At 55.3% G+C, this 16,727-nt stretch overlaps 1 protein-coding gene across 1 annotated transcript; it reads right to left on the bottom strand.

The window, feature by feature from the left end:
- Positions 1-802: 802 nt before the first annotated feature.
- LOC123064828 (BTB/POZ and MATH domain-containing protein 1-like) lies at positions 803-3,063 on the bottom strand. Its single transcript, XM_044488231.1, has one exon. It carries the CDS (start codon positions 3,024-3,026, stop codon positions 873-875), a length of 2,154 nt encoding a protein of 717 aa, XP_044344166.1. The 5' UTR covers positions 3,027-3,063; the 3' UTR covers positions 803-872.
- Between the last annotated feature and the right edge of the window lie 13,664 nt (positions 3,064-16,727).

Raw genomic sequence — 16,727 nt, 5'->3', positions numbered from 1 at the left:
CTCCCCTCTTACCCGTTTTTTCCTCCCCACATTCCCCTCCACCCTTTGATTTCCTATTGGATTTTTTATTAACCCCAACTGATGTACTAACTTGGAATAATATAAACCAAATGGATACTTTCCCAAAACCATGTAATGCTTAACTCATTTAAATCAAAGCAATCTTACCAAAAACTCAACTACAAAATTTTCCTTGCCTTTCTCTATCCGTACTCAAATGAAATTAAATGTTTCTCCCTCCGATCTATATTAATTATCACTTATTTAGTACAATTTTATATAAAACATCGACAATTAATATATATCTGAGAGTGTATATGTCGAACAGACTGATGTCAAATCACTAGGATATGTATGCCACCGTTGCAGTGCACAAGCTTTTCTGCTACTAAAGCAATAAAGGGAGGCTCACGGAGGCTCATATAGATTCATAGCCTTACCCTTGGCAAGCTAGCTAGCCTAGCCGGCACACAACAAACCCAACAAATCCCTCGCTTGCTAATTAGCTTGGCTGGGCCCGAACAATGCAAACAGAACAGGCCAATCAAAATGAAAACATAATGACCAACACCAAGCTACCCTACGCGATTCAACTAAAAAAAAGCTACCCTACGCGATGAGAATCCTGCTAGCTTCAAGTTTACAACTCCAAAGGAAAATGACCAACACCAACGCACATAATTTCTCAGTTTTCCCCATCTACTAATCACTCATCCTAAACAAGGAACAAGTACACGAGAAAAGGACTGCAACAAAGATGCGTAAAAATTTGAAAAAAAAAAAGAAGTACATCTGTGTAAAGGAGGTGTAGCGATTCGATGACGAAACATTTTCTAAACATAAAAACACCAAAGAATAGGGAAGTATTTTCATCACTTCATTGCAAGCGAGGTGAACTCGATGCAGTAAAGCTTGAGGTCCTCGCATTGGTGACGCCATGCCAGCTCCAGCATGCTTAAGACATTGTCTTTCGTAATGAGACGGGCGAGCAAGTTCTCGCACATGGCCCTCATCCTCTCCAAGCGAAACCGGCATGCCGTCGCGAGCATTTCTCCGGCTGCTACCACATCATCCACAGGAAGCAGCTCGTCGGTATAGACAAAGTGGAGCACTGCCCTCAGGACAGCGGCCTTCATATCGTCGATCCGTATGACCCAATTGGACGTCTCCATCGCTACCGTTTCGAACAGAACTGGTGACCGCATGGCAATGATGAGCCAGTGCGCGTGAATCTTGCTCTCCTCAACCAGGAACGTCACGTTCGACCATTGCCCACTCACCATCAGTTGCTCGAGGTGCCACGCAATGTTGGACGGCGGTACAACTATCATGGATTTAGCGATGGTGGTGCTAGTACTAGTAGTGCATGCCTCCTTGTGGACGTCAAGGTCACAATGTATGGTGAGGGAGCCATCGTGTCCTACGTACCGTGACTTCGCAGAATTCACGGCAATGAACTTCTGAAATCCCGAGGTTTGATGCAACTTTGTAAAAGTGTCTTCTGAACCAAGCACCATCGACGGTGATTTGCCGTTAGGGTCATCGATCCGGAACCTGATCGATGACTTGACTGTAGCAGTTCCAGGATCAGTGCATAGACAGAGGTAGACGGATATGTGCTCTTCAACGTCATATCCAGACGGGTACACATTTATCTTCCAGTCGTAACTGCCTACCTTGAATACGTCGGAAGTCATTACTTGACTAACACGGTAGCTCGTTTGCAAAGAGCTAAAGATGGGGATTCTGAACTCATGCGTGCCGCGGACTACATCCGACAAAATATATCTGGATGTGCTCTTCTCTTGTGCTGGTGGTCGAGTGCTACTGGAGGAAGAAGGGTGGTTGGCCATGATGTGTGTGGCTACTCTCTCAGTGACCTCAATTATAAAAGAGCTGCATGTTTCTTTGAGCTCCTCATACTCCTTGGTCGCCCTCACCGCGTTGTACACATCAGGATCAGACGATATGTACTTGATGCAGGAATCCTCGAGCTGATAGCACCTTTGGCGGCCTCGCACCAGCAGTAATGTCTTCATGACAGTGGCCACATTGATGCACTCCGACAGTATGTTCTCGCACATGAGCCTCAGCCTCTCGAGATCATACCGATCTGCTGCCACAAGGAGTTTGCGAGCCGTGGACATGTATTCCTCTTTAAAATTATTGAGGGGGCTTCTTGATTCCACATGGTCGTTTGGCTTCATCGGAAGCTCGTCAGTGTAGATGAACCGGATCATGGCCCTAAATGTGGAGGCATCCATGTCGTCTATCCTTATTCGGTGTGTGGTGCTCTCCTTCGCGTCACCAAAGAGCTCCGTGGCAAAGACCGGCGACCGCATAGCAAGCACAAGCCTGTGCGCATGGAACTCGGTATCCTCTACGAGGAAGGTGACGTCGGATAACTTGGGGTACTTCTTCAGAAGTAGCAGAAGCTGCTGAAAATCCCGTGGGATGGTCGGCGCCGGCACCACGGAGACCAAGCACTTCCTGGTCTCCGCGGCGGTCTGGGCATCCTCTTGGAGAATGTCGACGGTGCAGATGATGGTGAGGCGGTCATCGTCGGTGACGTAGCGCTCCTCGTGCCCACAGAACGCATCCGGTAGCGACAGCTGCCAGCTCATGCCGACAATTATTCTCCTGCAGAATCTGTGGGCGGCGTCGCTTCGCCACACTGCGGGCGGCCACCGGCCAAGCGGGTCGTCGATCTGAAGGCTGGCCGTGGCGATGACATCCTTGGTAATGGTGTTGGTGAGCAGCTCGAGGGCGATGGATGTGAGGCGACCTTGAAAACCGAAGGTGCAGACGAGGTCCCAGGTGTAGTCGCCGACCTGAAAGGCGGGAGACTTGATCGAGGGGTCCCTCCCGGGGCCGTCGGCATAGAGGGGGTCGTAATATGATGCGGCCTTGTTGGTGAGACGGGCGAACGGCTTACGCTCGCTGTAGCCGACGATGTGAAACTCGTGCGTGCCCCGGACGACCGCGGACCTGTGCGTCGACGCCGTGCGTTGCGGCGCAGACGACATGGCTAGAGATCGATGAGAGGATGCAGCCGCTCGGGAGACGCTGATTTGATGCAAAACTTGCCAAAATTGCAGGACTCCTGCTGCAACACGTGACTTCGGAGGCGGAAATATCGGAAGCAAATTAACAACCACGCCTAACTTTTTTTTGTTTTTTTTTGCGGGCAACCACGCCTAAATATAAGTGGACTGTACAACTTGGTCGAGCTCGAATGAAGAGGTGATCTGTTTTCTTTCCTTTTGGTGGCTGCTTTGGTGGTGTCGGAGGAGAGGAACAGGCGTTGGTATTTTGCATAGGATTATCCTATCTTTTCAGTCTTGTAATGTCGGTGCTTACGTGCCTTGTAGCCAGATCTTTATTTTATAAATGAGATACATATTACCATGTAAAAAAAACGCATGATGATATACTAGCAAACATACTCGTACTTTACAGCGGAAGAAAAAATCACATGCTATTTTTTTCTTAGCACAACAAGCGCGACTCAAGACCCCTCCATAGGTCCACATTATCTATTTTATAGCGTCTCATTTGTGTTGTTGCTTATCCTTCCCACCACCTTCAGGGACTATGATCACGGTGTCCATGTGATCACAATGCCTTCGAACGTGGTCAATTCTAAAGATGACGATCTTGAACCGCACGCACACGGCACACCTATTCTTGAACCACACGAGCTTGAGCAAAATTTAAGAGAAGGCCATGACTCAAGGGGAACAAATTAGTAGGCCAGAAGGGGCTAATCACTTGCTGAAACACTTATTAGCCCTAAAAGCTAGCATGCTCTTCAATGAATGCCAAGACTAGGGGGAGGGGGGGGGGGGGCATGGCCCCCCTTGGTCTACACTAAGCTCCACTAGTGCCTAGCAGTTTTAAAACTAATCTCGTTGAGCTTGACGTCACGACCGCGTTTCCCGAGCTACGGCCTACACCTAGTTCACACACTACCCCTGATACACCCACACACATTTAAATTGTGTATTTGTGTTTCAAAATGCATCAACATTCTTTTTTAAACACGTAAGCATTTTCTAGATCACATGGATTTTTTTAAAGAACATGGAATTATTTAAATTTGAGTATACTTTTAAGCATGTGAACACTATTTCGAATTACATGAACTTTTTTCTTATAAAAAGGATAAACATTTTTCAAATTATATGAGCATTATTTCAATACGTGAACACTTTTCTTAAAACTATAATAACATTTTAAAATGCATGAACGACTTTTAAAAAATTCATAATTTTTTCAGAAGCATGCACTTTTTAATTGACACAAAAAATAAAACGTATTAAAAAGAACCATTCTTAAAGTCATCTAGTTGTTATTTGAAGTGTAGCAAGTGATCAGTTTACACTTCTTACGATAGTGAATTCGAGAGCCATTCTCAGAGACCCATCTAGTTGTTATTTGAAGTGTAGGAAGTGATCATGTTACACGTACTTGTTCTTGATATAGTGAACCTGAGAGCCTCTCAAAGATACCCAACCCATCTAGTTGTTGTTGTGCCGAATATTTTTCAAATTGCACCACCGTGGTGTCATTTGGCCATCTAAGAATATCACCCATATTTATATCACCGCTTTGCAGGGATCCCCCGCCGTGGTGTCATTTGGCCATATGTAATTCTGATTGTTGATAACTAAAATCTGAACCTCTCCAAGGAATAGATAGGATTTTATTGCTTGGCGTCCGGAGAAGAGCGGACAGTTTACTGTCAAGAGTGCTTACCATTTGGCAACTGATGGGCAGAACCATGCCGTGGCGACAGGTGCGGCGAGCATAATGGCATGGAAAGTGGTTTCAGGTGCACTGTCAACAAACTCGTGCAAGAAGCATAGACATATTTCGAAGCAGGATACCTGCCTTGGTGCAGCAAGGAAAAAGAGAGCAGCTTTCACGCATTGGTAACATGTGATCATGCTCGTGCTTTGTGGGAACAGATGTGTAGGGTGTGGAAGCTACTTGATCATGGTATGCTAGTTGATGCCGGCAAGGATTGGCTGTGAAACATTCTTGCTAATTGTGAGGATGATATGACGGATCGTACAATAATGTTGATTTAAAGGATATGGTCATTGAGGTCGGATTTAGCGCATGGGAAGGAGGTGCCGCCTACCAAGGTGTCGTCTGATTATCTTCAAAGTTACATGCAAGCGCTTGACCTATCCAAGAAGTATAACACAGAGGAAATCATCAAAGGGAAAATGCCCTTATTGGAGGAAAGGCCGATTGTGCATGAAAGGGTGGCTACTGGTTCATTGCATGGCCTAGACCACCGGCGGACATGGTCGCCTTATCCGTTAATGGGGCCTTCTCCAGGTTGGATGATTGTCGGAGTAATGGGCCACGGGTAGGCTAATCCAAGGTCCAGAACCTTTCGAGACATCGGGCCGGGCTACGCCCCTTAAGTCGAGTCCCAGAGGCGACTCTGAGATAAGCCTAGTCCCAGAGGCGACTCCAAGATAAGCCGAGTCCCACGGAAGTCGGCCGCGACTCCAACCATCTCCTGCCTTCGCCACGATGGACGGGGCGGGGTACGGCCACGGTATGGCCGTCTCCACCTTGCTTACGAGGGGCTAGCATTGCTACAGTGCGCCGTATCGCTGGAGATCTCCGTCGTGGCGCAACACTGTTGCCATGCCTGCTCTGACCTCAGCCTCAGTAGGCGGCGCACTGTGCCCACGTTGGCCTATCTGTACGACCCAGAGACAGCGGGACCCGCCCGTCAGCGGGAGCACAGAAGACGGCGAGAGCGTCCCAAAGACGGACCCGTGGGAGTCGGCTCCCTGGAGTCGGCCGGCCCCTCCCACGGGCCCCACACGCCATTAACCAGACAAGATGGGGAATGGCGACAGTGATCGTCCGATAGACGGCGGCACTGTTGCCACGACCCCATGACCAAGCCTGCGTCATCAGAAGCACGTCTACAGCGTCGGGCCTGTTGGCGGGGCCCGCCAGTCGGCGGGCCCTAGCAGTCGGCAGAGAAGACGGCGGCCTGAGAGACAGACGGCTGGGACCCGCGTCCAGCCGGATTACCATTGTACCCCCGGGGGGTAGGTCTATATAAACCTCCCGGGGCACCCATGCAAAGGGTTCGAATCCATTAGCACTAGACCAGATCATAGAGGAAGGAGAGAGCTAGCCTTGCCTTCTCCTACCTCCAGAATACAGCTCGAGGAGCAACCTTATACTCACTTTGCCCTAGTGATCATTCGGAGACCCCGCAGAGCAGCAGTAGGGGTGTTATCTCCCCGAAGAGCCCCGAAGCTGGGTAAGATCCGCCGGCGTGCATGTCTTCGCCTCATCCCGTTTCCTGGCACCGGCGACGTTCTACTTTCTCCCACCATGATAAGCCATCCTTTGGCATATGTCGCACCCAACCCCCGACATTTGGCGCCCAACGTGGGGCGAGGTGCACCGTCGTCCGAAGACCTGCTCTGGACGGGAACCTTCTTCCTCCCCAGCGAGCGTAGCCAGCCCGGCACGCCCGATGGCGCTTGCCCCGACGCGCTGCAAGGCATCGACGACGCCTGTGCAGCGAGCTGCCTTGCCGATCTTCTTGGCGAGGCACGCATCACCGACGAGCCTGCATCCGACGCAGGCGCGGGCGGCCCCGAAAGCCTCCTTGCGGGCCTCCTCGACCAACTCCACGTCACCGGCGAGCCTGCCGTGGACTTGGGGTCCGTAGGCTCCACCGACCCGATGCTGGTCGATTCCGACGCCGTGTCGCTTGACGCGTTCCCCACCAACGTGGTGGTCTACGACGAGCCGCTCCCTCCCGAGGAGAGTGGCGAAAGCGCCGTCACGGAGGTGCTTGTCATCAGTCATGGCGAGCACTCCGGTGAGGGAGCTCATGACCCACTCGACGCGGCTCTACGAGACCTGACCGCGCCCATTCTGGAGGACGCTGACGCCGAGACGCTGGAGGCACGCCGCCTTCAGCTCGTCGAAGGCGCGAAGAAGCTGGCAAGCATGAGGCGCTTGTCAGAAGCCTACCAGCGTGACATGGATCGCGCTGTGGGTGGCTCGCCGGCCCCAACTGGGCCTAGCCGCCTAGGCGCGGTCCGGCAACGCGGCGTGGCCATCCCAACCTGTTCGGGGCCGATCGCCCCGTGTACGCTACGCCTGCGGAGAACATCCGCACCACCCAGGCGGCGGCAGACGAGCTAGACAACTTCCAAGGTGAAGAGCGCCGCCTGATGACCGAGCGAGTCCAGCGGCTCCTCAAAGCGGCTGCCGCGCAGAACGAAGCCGGCGGCCGTACAGAGGCCCCGCAACGACGAAACAACGACTCGCCTCCCCGCCGAGATCAGGGCGCGACGTCTCGGACGCCGACTGGCGGTGTCCGCGAAAGGAAAGACAAGGATCCGGCTGTCAGCCACAGTCGGACTCGCATCACCATCGAGCGCGACCAAGACGGCCGTCCAAGAGCAGTGGAACGGCAGGGCGACTATCTGCCTCCCCCACCATGAAGAGAAAGGCGAGTTTCCCCGCCACCTGTTGAACACCCGACTCTCGGCGACCGCCTTGGCCGCCGAGAGGGAGTTGGAGAGAATGATGCCCGCCACCGGATCGACCGACTCCACCGATCCCTGGCGCTCGAAGAAGAAGACGAGTTGGGTCCTCCCTGTTTCGGACCCCACATCCGAGATTAGCCCTTTCCTAAAGGGTTCACGCTCCCTCGAGACACGCCCAAGTACACTGGCTCCGTGAAGCCGGAAGATTGCTAATTGACTACTCCACAGCCGTCAACATAGCAAACGGCAACAAGCGTGTTGCCGTGAAGTATGTTCCCCTCATGCTCCAGGGCACGGCCTGGACGTGGTTGAACAGTCTGAAGCCCCGCAGCATCAACAGCTGGGTCGACTTCACCGAGGCCTTCATCCGCAACTTCACAAGCACGTACAAGTGACCCCCCAAGCCGCGTCAGCTTTCCCTGTGCGTGCAAGGTCCTGACGAATCAACTCGCGACTACCTCACTCGCTGGGGCGAGCTTCTGAACTCCTGCGAGGGAGTGCACGAGGTGCAGGCTATCGAGTACTTCACCTCCGGGTGCAGAGAAGGCACCCTCCTCAAGCACAGGCTCCTCTGCGACGAGCCGGAGACCCTCGACGAGCTGCTAGTCATAGCAGACAAGTATGCCACGGCCGACTCATCAATGAAGACGGAAATCCAGGTCAGTGCGACTGGCATGGTGGCCCCTCAGGCTCCCAGAACTCCGGCTGGAGACGCCAGCCGGCGACAGCAACAGAATGATCACAAGCGCAAGGCCCCGCAGCCGGCTTCCAGCAGCCGGCAGATTGCGACAGTCGAAGACCAACAGCCGAAGGGGCAGCCTCCGACGAAGCGGCAGAAAGGCGGCAAGTCCAACTGGTTGCCTGCTTTCTCTTACGAGGAGACTCTAGACGGTCCCTGTAAGTTCCACAGGGGCGCGAAGCCGTCAAACCATACCACCCGGAAATGCCACTGGCTCCCCAGAATCGCCAAGGGAGATGGCCTCCTTCCTCCTCTGCCTGCTGGGCCGCCGCCTCCACCGCCGCCCCAGCTGCCGGCTACCAGGACAGTCGGCGCCGTACAAGATGAGTACCCGGAAGAGCATGGAGCCTATGTAGTGTTCACCAGTATGGCTGATGATCGACGCAGCAGACGGCTGCAGCAGCAAGAAGTAAATGCAGTAGCATCGGATACTCCGGAGTTTATGCATTGGTCCGAGAAGCCTATCAGTTGGAGCAGAGCAGATCACCCAGAGGTGATGCCGAATCCGGGCTCCTACGCCTTGGTTTTGCGTGCTACCTTGGCCACTGATAGGCGGGCCGCTCGCTTTTCGCGAGTGTTGATAGACGGAGGCAGTAGCATCAACATCCTGTACAAGGATACCATGGAGAAATTAGGAATCAAGCAAAGACAGCTTCAGAATAACCGAACTGTGTTCCACGACATTGTACCTGGCCTTTCCTGCTCACCAATCGGCAAGATCCTGATAGACATCCTCTTCGGAGACAAAGATCATTTCCGCCGAGAGCCAGTTTGGTTTGAAGTGGTGGACCTCGAAAGCCCATACCAGGCATTGCTTGGCCGACCTGCTTTGGCCAAATTCATGGCGGTCCCCCATTACGCCTACCTCAAGATGAAGATGCCGAGTTCTAAGGGAATTCTAACCGTAGCCGGCGACTACATGAAGTCATCCACTTGCGCGGCTGAGAGCAGACGGCTAGCCGAGTCCCTGGTGATCGCAGCTGAGAGGCGGCTTCTTGATTGGGTTGTGGCGATGGCCGGCAAGCAGCCAGAGATGTCGCCTGACCCCAAGGAGTCGGAAGCTAAGGGTTCGTTCAAGCCGGCTAAAGAAACAAAGAGGATACCTTTGGACCAGGAGCACCCAGAGAGGCATGTTGTCATAGGTGTGAACCTAGACAGCAAATAGGAAGGCGAGCTCGTCGATTTCCTCCATGAGAATCGAGACATCTTCGCATGGTCCCCTAAAGACATGCCAGGTGTACCGACGGAATTCGCAGAGCACAAGTTACATGTCCGATCTGATGTGAAACCCGTCAGGAAGTCCTTGCACCGCCTGTCAGAAGAGAAGAGAAGAGTTGTTGGAGAAGAGATAGCCCGACTCCTAGCAGCCGGCTTCATTATGGAGGTGTTTTTTCCAGAGTGGCTAGCAAACCCGGTCCTGGTGTTCAAGAAGAACAAGCAGTGGCGGATGTGTATTGACTACACAAGCCTCAACAAAGCTTGCCCCAAAGATCCATTTGCTTTGCCAAGAATTGATCAGGTGATAGACTCCACAGCCGGATGCGAGCTGTTGAGCTTCTTAGATGCATATTCAGGATATCACCAGATCAAGCTGAACCCGGCAGACAGACTGAAGACTGCCTTCATCACGCCGTTTGGAGCCTTCTGCTACCTGACTATGACGTTCGGCTTGAGGAATGCCGGCGCCACCTTTCAGCATTGCATGCAGAAGTGTCTCCTCAAGCAACTCGGCAGAAATGCCCAAGTCTACGTAGATGATGTGGTGGTGAAGGCGGAAAAGCATGGAACGCTGTTGGAGGATCTCCAGGAAACCTTTGAGAATCTACGCCGATTCCAGATCAAGCTCAACCCTGAGAAGTGCGTCTTTGGAGTACCAGCCGGCCAGCTCCTTGGCTTCCTGGTTTCCGAACGCGGCATAGAGTGCAACCCTGTAAAGATCAAAGCCATCGAGAGGATGGAAGTCCCCTGCCGACTGCTAGATGTGCAGAAGTTCACCGGCTGCTTGGCGTCCATCAACCGATTCATCAGTCGGCTGGGCGAGAAGGCTCTCCCTTTGTACCAACTGATGAAGAAGACCACCTTTTTCGAGTGGAACCACAAGGAAGACGAAGCATTTCTCCAGTTGAAGAAGATGTTGACTACTCCCCCTGTGCTGGCGGCTCCGACTCCTAAAGAGCCTATGCTCCTATACATTGCCGCCACCAGCCGGGTAGTCAGCACAGTCATCGTAGTCGAACGCAAGAAGGAAGGCAAGGCGCTCCCTGTCCAGAGACCGGTATATTACCTGAGCGAGGTACTGTCGACCTCCAAGCAGAATTACTCCCACTACCAGAAGATGTGCTACGGCGTGCACTTTGCCGCCAAGAAGTTGAAGCCTTACTTTCAAGAGCATCCAATCACTGTGGTCTGCACAGCTCCACTGGCCGAGATCACTGGAAGCCGAGACACTTCGGGCTGAGTGGCCAAATGGGCCATAGATTTGGCTCCCTACACCATCTACTACCAGCCCCGCACCGCCATCAAGTCACAAGCACTGGCCGACTTCCTTGTCGACTGGGCCGAGACCCAGTACCTGCCGCCAGCGCCCGACTCCACTCATTGGCGGATGCATTTCGATGGCTCCAAGATGCGCACCGGCTTGGGAGCCGGCGTCGTCCTCACCTCCCCTAAAGGCGACAAGCTCAAGTATGCGCTCCAAATCCACTTCGCCGCCTCCAACAATGTCGCCGAATACTAGGCACTCATTCACGGGCTCCGGCTTGCCAAAGAACTCGGCATCCGCCGGATCCTGTGCTATAGCGATTCCGATTTGGTAGTCCAGCAGTCGTCTAGCGACTGGGACGCCAAAGATGCAAACATGGGGAGCTACCGCTTCCTGGTGCAGCAACTCAACGGATATTTCGAGGGGTGCGAATTCCTTCACGTACCAAGAAATGACAACGACCAAGCAGACGCCCTGGCACGAGTCGGCTCCACCCGCCAAGCGATACCATCCGGCGTCGCCCTTCAGTGCCTCCTCAAGCCGTCTATCAAGCCTTCACCAGAATCAGACTCCATCTTTGTGCCGGCTCCCCCCGAAGAAGTCGGATCCGACTCAAAAGCACCAGCAGACGGCACGAGAATTCTTACGGACGACTCCAAGAATACCGCAGTCAAAGCCGGCCCGGGGACTTCAGAACCCGGCCTGGGGACTGCGACGGTCAGCCCGAAGACTCCAGAGCTCGGCCCGAGAACTGCGCCAGTCGGCCCGGGGACTTCGCCAATCCAGCAAGCGGCCGCGGATTCCAGCCCGCCGCCTCCCAGCCCAGCCGCCCTTGTCCAAGTCGCAATAGTGGCAATTGAAGAAATAGCAACACCCTCATGGGCCCAGCCCATCCTCAAGTTCCTAGTAAACAGAGAGCTGCCAGCTGATGAAATCTTGGCTCGGCAAGTGCAACGCCGAGCGGCATCCTACACTATAGTCAACAGAGAGCTGGTCAGGCGCAGCGTCACCTGTGTCTACCAACCCTGCGTCGAGGCAGAACAAGGCCAAGCAATTCTCAGAGACATCCATGAAGGCGAGTGCGGTCACCATGCGGCTTCAAGAGCACTCGTCGCCAAAGCCTTTCGACACAGTTTCTTCTGGCCAACTGCCCTAGAAGAGGCCAAGGAATTAGTCCAAAAATGCAAGGGGTGCCAGGTGTTCTGTTCCAAGCCGCTTCAGCCGGCTTCCGCGCTCAAGACCATCCCCATCGCCTGGCCCTTTGCGGTTTGGAGCCTGGACATGGTGGGACCATTCAAGACGGCACGAGGTGGCCTAACTCATCTACTTGTCGCGGTGGACAAGTTCACCAAGTGGATAGAAGTAAAACCCATCAAGAAATTGAATGGTCCGACTGCAGTGACTTTCATCGCCGACATCACGACTCGGTACGGTATCCCACACAGCATCATCACCGACAATGGCACAAATTTTGCCAAAGGCGCCTTGGCCCGTTTCTGCGCGACGCAGGGCATCCGACTGGACTTAGCGTCCATTGCCCATCCGCAGTCAAACGGCCAGGTGGAGCGAGCAAACGGCCTCATCCTATCCGGCATCAAGCCCCGCCTGGTCGAACCACTGGAGCGTTCGGCCGGCTATTGGCTTGAGGAGCTGCCAGCCGTCCTCTGGAGTCTGCGCACGACTCCAAACAAGTCAACCGGCTTCACGCCTTTCTTCCTTGTCTACGGTGCTGAAGCCGTCATCCCAACGTACATAAAGTTCGACTCCCTGTGAGTCACCATGTACACCGAGGAGGAAGCAGAAGAAGCACGTCAAGACAGTGTCGATCTGCTGGAAGAGGGCCGGCTGTTGGCACTCAGCCGGTCCGACATCTACCAGCAGAGTCTGCGCCGGTACTACAATAGAAAGGTCAAGCCGAGATCTTTCCAAGAAGGCGACCTTGTGCTCTGACAGATCCAGCGGACAGCCGGCCAGCACAAGCTGTCGGCACCTTGGGAAGGCCCCTTCATTATCAGCAAAGTGCTGGGCAACGACTCCTACTACCTGATCGATGCTCAGAAGCCTCGAGCACGCAAGAGAGACGACTCCGGCAAAGAGTCGGAACGACCATGGAATGCAAATCTCCTCCGAAGATTTTACAATTGATGCAGTATGTACCATGCTACCCCTTTGTATTAAAGTACCAAGACCTTGGGCCCCCCGAGACGAGCTCGGGGACTGCCCCTTTTTGTTATCTATATGATAAGAACTATTCCTTCGAGTATGCTACTCCTTGGTATGTCGCTTGGCGCCGGGGTTCGGCTAGTCGGCCCAGGGACTCGCCGTCTTGCGCTATGAAATGCTTCCTGAAATCGGACAAGTAGTGTGCGGTGCCTAAGCTGTCTCCTGCCAGAAGCCGCAGCTCGCAAAGCGACTGTTTGGCGGGCAGGAGTAAGGATGAATGGGCGCTCACACGAAAAATGGCTAAGGACCTAAAGCATTAACATAGCGTAAGCCGGCTTCCAGCCCCTTTTCACAAACCGACTCGTGAGTAGTCGGCTTGCCGCTTTCTATCCAACTTGTTGAAAAGACTCCAATGAATGGCAAGTACTTGCTTTCCCCAAAGTAGCCAGGCATTTGGTCCAGCGGCAGTCCGCGGAGCGGTTGTCCGGCTGACAAGGCGGCAACTAGGGGAAGGCAGCAAAGGAAAAAGCAAAAGGAGCAATGAGCAAGGAAAGATAGAACTCGGATTAATATTTACATAGCATAGGCCCTTGGCCGAATCTTCAAACAGAAGTTCAAAATACACCCCGCGGCTGGAATTGTGCAAATTAACAAGTTCTTCAAAGATTATTTAAGCAGATAAAGTAAAGCCAGACGGCAGCCTAGGGAGCGGCAGACGAGTTCGGAGGGTCGGAGGAGACGGCGGTGTCAGGCGCCGGGGCAGCCGGCTGGGCAGTCTCGGCTTGATCGCCACCAGCGGCAGCCGGCCCGGTCGGACGCAGCTCATTGCTGGAGGCGCGGTCGAGCTGAGGCTAGTCGCCCGCTCCATCTTCTGGCGCCTCCGTCTCGCCTTCGTCCTCCGCCTCGCCTTCCTCCTCGGTGCTGGAGCCAATCACCTCCGCCGAGTCCTCGTGGTAGTCCGGGTTCATGCCGAACCACTCCGGCGGCACCCCCTCGCCGCCTGCAGCCCGCTCAGGGACGAAGACACTGGTATCTGTGTAGTCGGCGATCGCCGCCGCACGCTCGACAAGGGCGCCCTCCACAACCACCAGCTCTACCTGGGCCTTTGACCGGAACGCGGCCAGCCGGTCCAGGTCCAGCCCCGGATACCACGCCTTGACGAATTCCAAGGCCCGGCGCGCTCCGGCCCGGGCCGAGGAACCCTTCCAGGCGTCAAGACGGCCAGCTGCGACCTCCAGCCAGTCGACAGTTCGACTGGCAGTGCGCAGAGCCGGCATGTCTGGCCATAAAGCGGCAACCGCCTGGGCGCCGGCACCCTAAAGCCGGCACATCAACCGATGGGCCGGCCGAAGACGGGCCTCGATGCTCAGAAGCTGTTCGTCGACGGTCAGGGGGACGTTAGCGGCGATCTCCGTGCCGTTTGCCCTCTGTGCCTCGCGATCAGCCTCGATGGCCTGAGTGACTGCCTGCGAGTGGCCAGGGAAGAAGTCTGCCAAGACAAAAAAGAAGCAAGTCAAAATATCAGAAGTCAGCCCGACCTATAGTCGGAAGCTCAAAGAAAGAAAGGAAGAAAAGAAACTCACCGTCGACGATGTCCTCGATCTCATGGAAGCCGGAGGTCAACATCGCCTCCTTGTCAGTCTAGGAGGAGCGCTCGCTCTCGAACTCGGCCAGGAGAGCAGCCTCCTTCTTCTCGGCCTCGTCCTGCGCCTTCTTGAGCAGCTCCCTCTGCTCGACCAGCTGCGCAGCCAGCAGGTCGCGCTCCGCGGGAAGCTTGCTGCACTCCTCCCCCTTGACGCGCAAGGCGGTGTTAACTTCGCCCAGCTGTTCCTGAAGAGTGGCGTTAGCCCCTGAAAAACGAAAGAAAGAAACGTTAAGTCGTCAGTAAAGAAGGTCGCCGGGAAGATCCGGCCCGACTGCTCAGCAGTCGGTCCGAATCTCGGGGACTATAGCCCGCGGGTGCGCCAGCGCGCCCCCGCGAAGAAGAAGAAGAACTCACTCCGGCTCTCCGTCAAGTCGGCGGTTCGCTTGCCCAACTCCTCAACATTGCGGTTGAAGGCAGTGGCGCGGAGGTTGTGATACTCCTGTAATAAACATTTCAGACAAAGATAAATACTTTTAACTCGCCAGAGGGAGTTCCGAACCGCCTGCTCAGCAGCCGGCCTGAAACTCGGGGACTACACCCAGTGGGTGCGCTGGCGCGCCCCCACAGAGAAGAACAAGAAAGACAAGTATCAAAGAAGAAGCATACTCGGACGGCCGTTCGCGATGCCAGATGCGCCCTGGTGCAGTTCTGGAGGGCGTCGCCCTCGGCTCGCAGCTTCGCCTGGACATCCGGAAGTGCCTGGTTTAGCGGACCTGTGCCGCCTCCGCGCACCCACCCAACGGGCGCTGCGCTCGTCGCCTCGGCGTCTGGGATGGCCGAGCTGGCGGCACCGACCTCCAAGGGACGCGGCGCCAAAGTCGTCTTCTCGAGGCGGCGGCGCGCTGGCGAGGTGACTTGAAGGAGCAGCCTCGCCACGGCCTCGTCCTTAGTCGGTGGCACCGGCGGGCCTGCCGGCTGTTTGCCATGCGCGCTCCTAGACGGTGGCGGAGGCGGCGGTGGCGGCGCGAGCGTATCCGACATGGAGGCCTCACCGCTTTCCTTCTCCGCGATGGGGTTCTCGGCTCCGGCTTTTCCAGTCTTTCCCGTGAACTCCGGAGGTGGCGGTGCGGAGGACAGCGGGAGGACGTGCAATGCTGATCGGCGGGGCGCGGCCTCCTCAGCTTGCCGTCTTGCCACAATGGCGGCTTCGGCCTCTTCCAATTTTTTCTGGGCGGAGGCCGCCGCCTTCTCGGCCTCCGCCTTCTCCAGACGGTAGGCCTCCTCCTCGTCGCGCCTCTCCTGCGCGTTTCGCTCCGTCGCCTCCCGGAAGTCGGCAGCGGGGTCAACCCGCCGGGTGTTGGCGGACGTCTCTGCCGACCCCATGACGGAGGGGGCGGCGACCCTCTCAAGGGTAAGGGGAGCCCTGAAGCAAGAAGGGAGTGTAAAAGAAAAACTCGGACAAGACTCACCAGAGGAAAACAAGACAAAGGCGGAAACACTTGCGCAAAGACTAGCAGCAGCCTCTTCACTTCCTTGCGGAAGCGGTTGGCCTTCGTGGCCGCCTCCTCCCGTTTGGTTGCGACGGCCGCCCCTTTGAACTTCTTTGGCTTGCCGCCGAGCGAGCTCGTCCCGGCGTGGCGCCTCTTCACGCCGCCTTGGCCAGCCAAGCCGGCGGAGGAACTCGCACCCAGCTGGCCGACTCTTGGCTGGTGGCGCGGGGCGACTTCCCCTTCGGTGCCGTCTTCAGGCCAGTCAGCGAAGGTGGCCGAGGGCCTGAGTCTGCTTCTTGCTCCTCCTCCTCCGCCTTCGGCGTCGGCCTCCATCGCCGCCGCCCTCAAGTCGGGGTCGTCAACGTCACTCTCCGCTCGGTCGGGGACGAACTCGCGGGGCGGTCTTGCGACGCAGGCTGCAGGCTGAATGAGGGGGTTCTGACTCAAAGGAACCAATAAAGATCAGAAGTCGGATTCGGCTATAAAGAAAACAGAGCAACAAGAGATGCGACTTACCACCAGAGAGGGGTTGGCGCGCGAGTATGGCTCCTTGTCAAACTGCCAGTCCGCCGCGAGCTCGCAGTTCGCGATGTGGTTCACCATGTTCGCCACTTCTGCGCGTGGCATGTCCTTGGTGCACATCCGACTCGGGTCCCGGTGGTCGCTCATCTGACTGATCAGATGAGGTCGACCTTGGAGGGGGAAGACTCGGCACGCCACG

This window comes from Triticum aestivum, chromosome 3B, assembly GCF_018294505.1.
Source record: "Triticum aestivum cultivar Chinese Spring chromosome 3B, IWGSC CS RefSeq v2.1, whole genome shotgun sequence".
Taxonomy (NCBI): Eukaryota; Viridiplantae; Streptophyta; class Magnoliopsida; order Poales; family Poaceae; genus Triticum; species Triticum aestivum.
This window is presented reverse-complemented; position numbering and strand designations above follow the sequence as displayed.

What these genes read in the sequence shown, in the direction of transcription:
- LOC123064828 (XM_044488231.1), bottom strand. Translation starts at nt 3,026, where the DNA reads ATGTCGTCTGCGCCGCAACGCACGGCGTCGACGCACAGGTCCGCGGTC.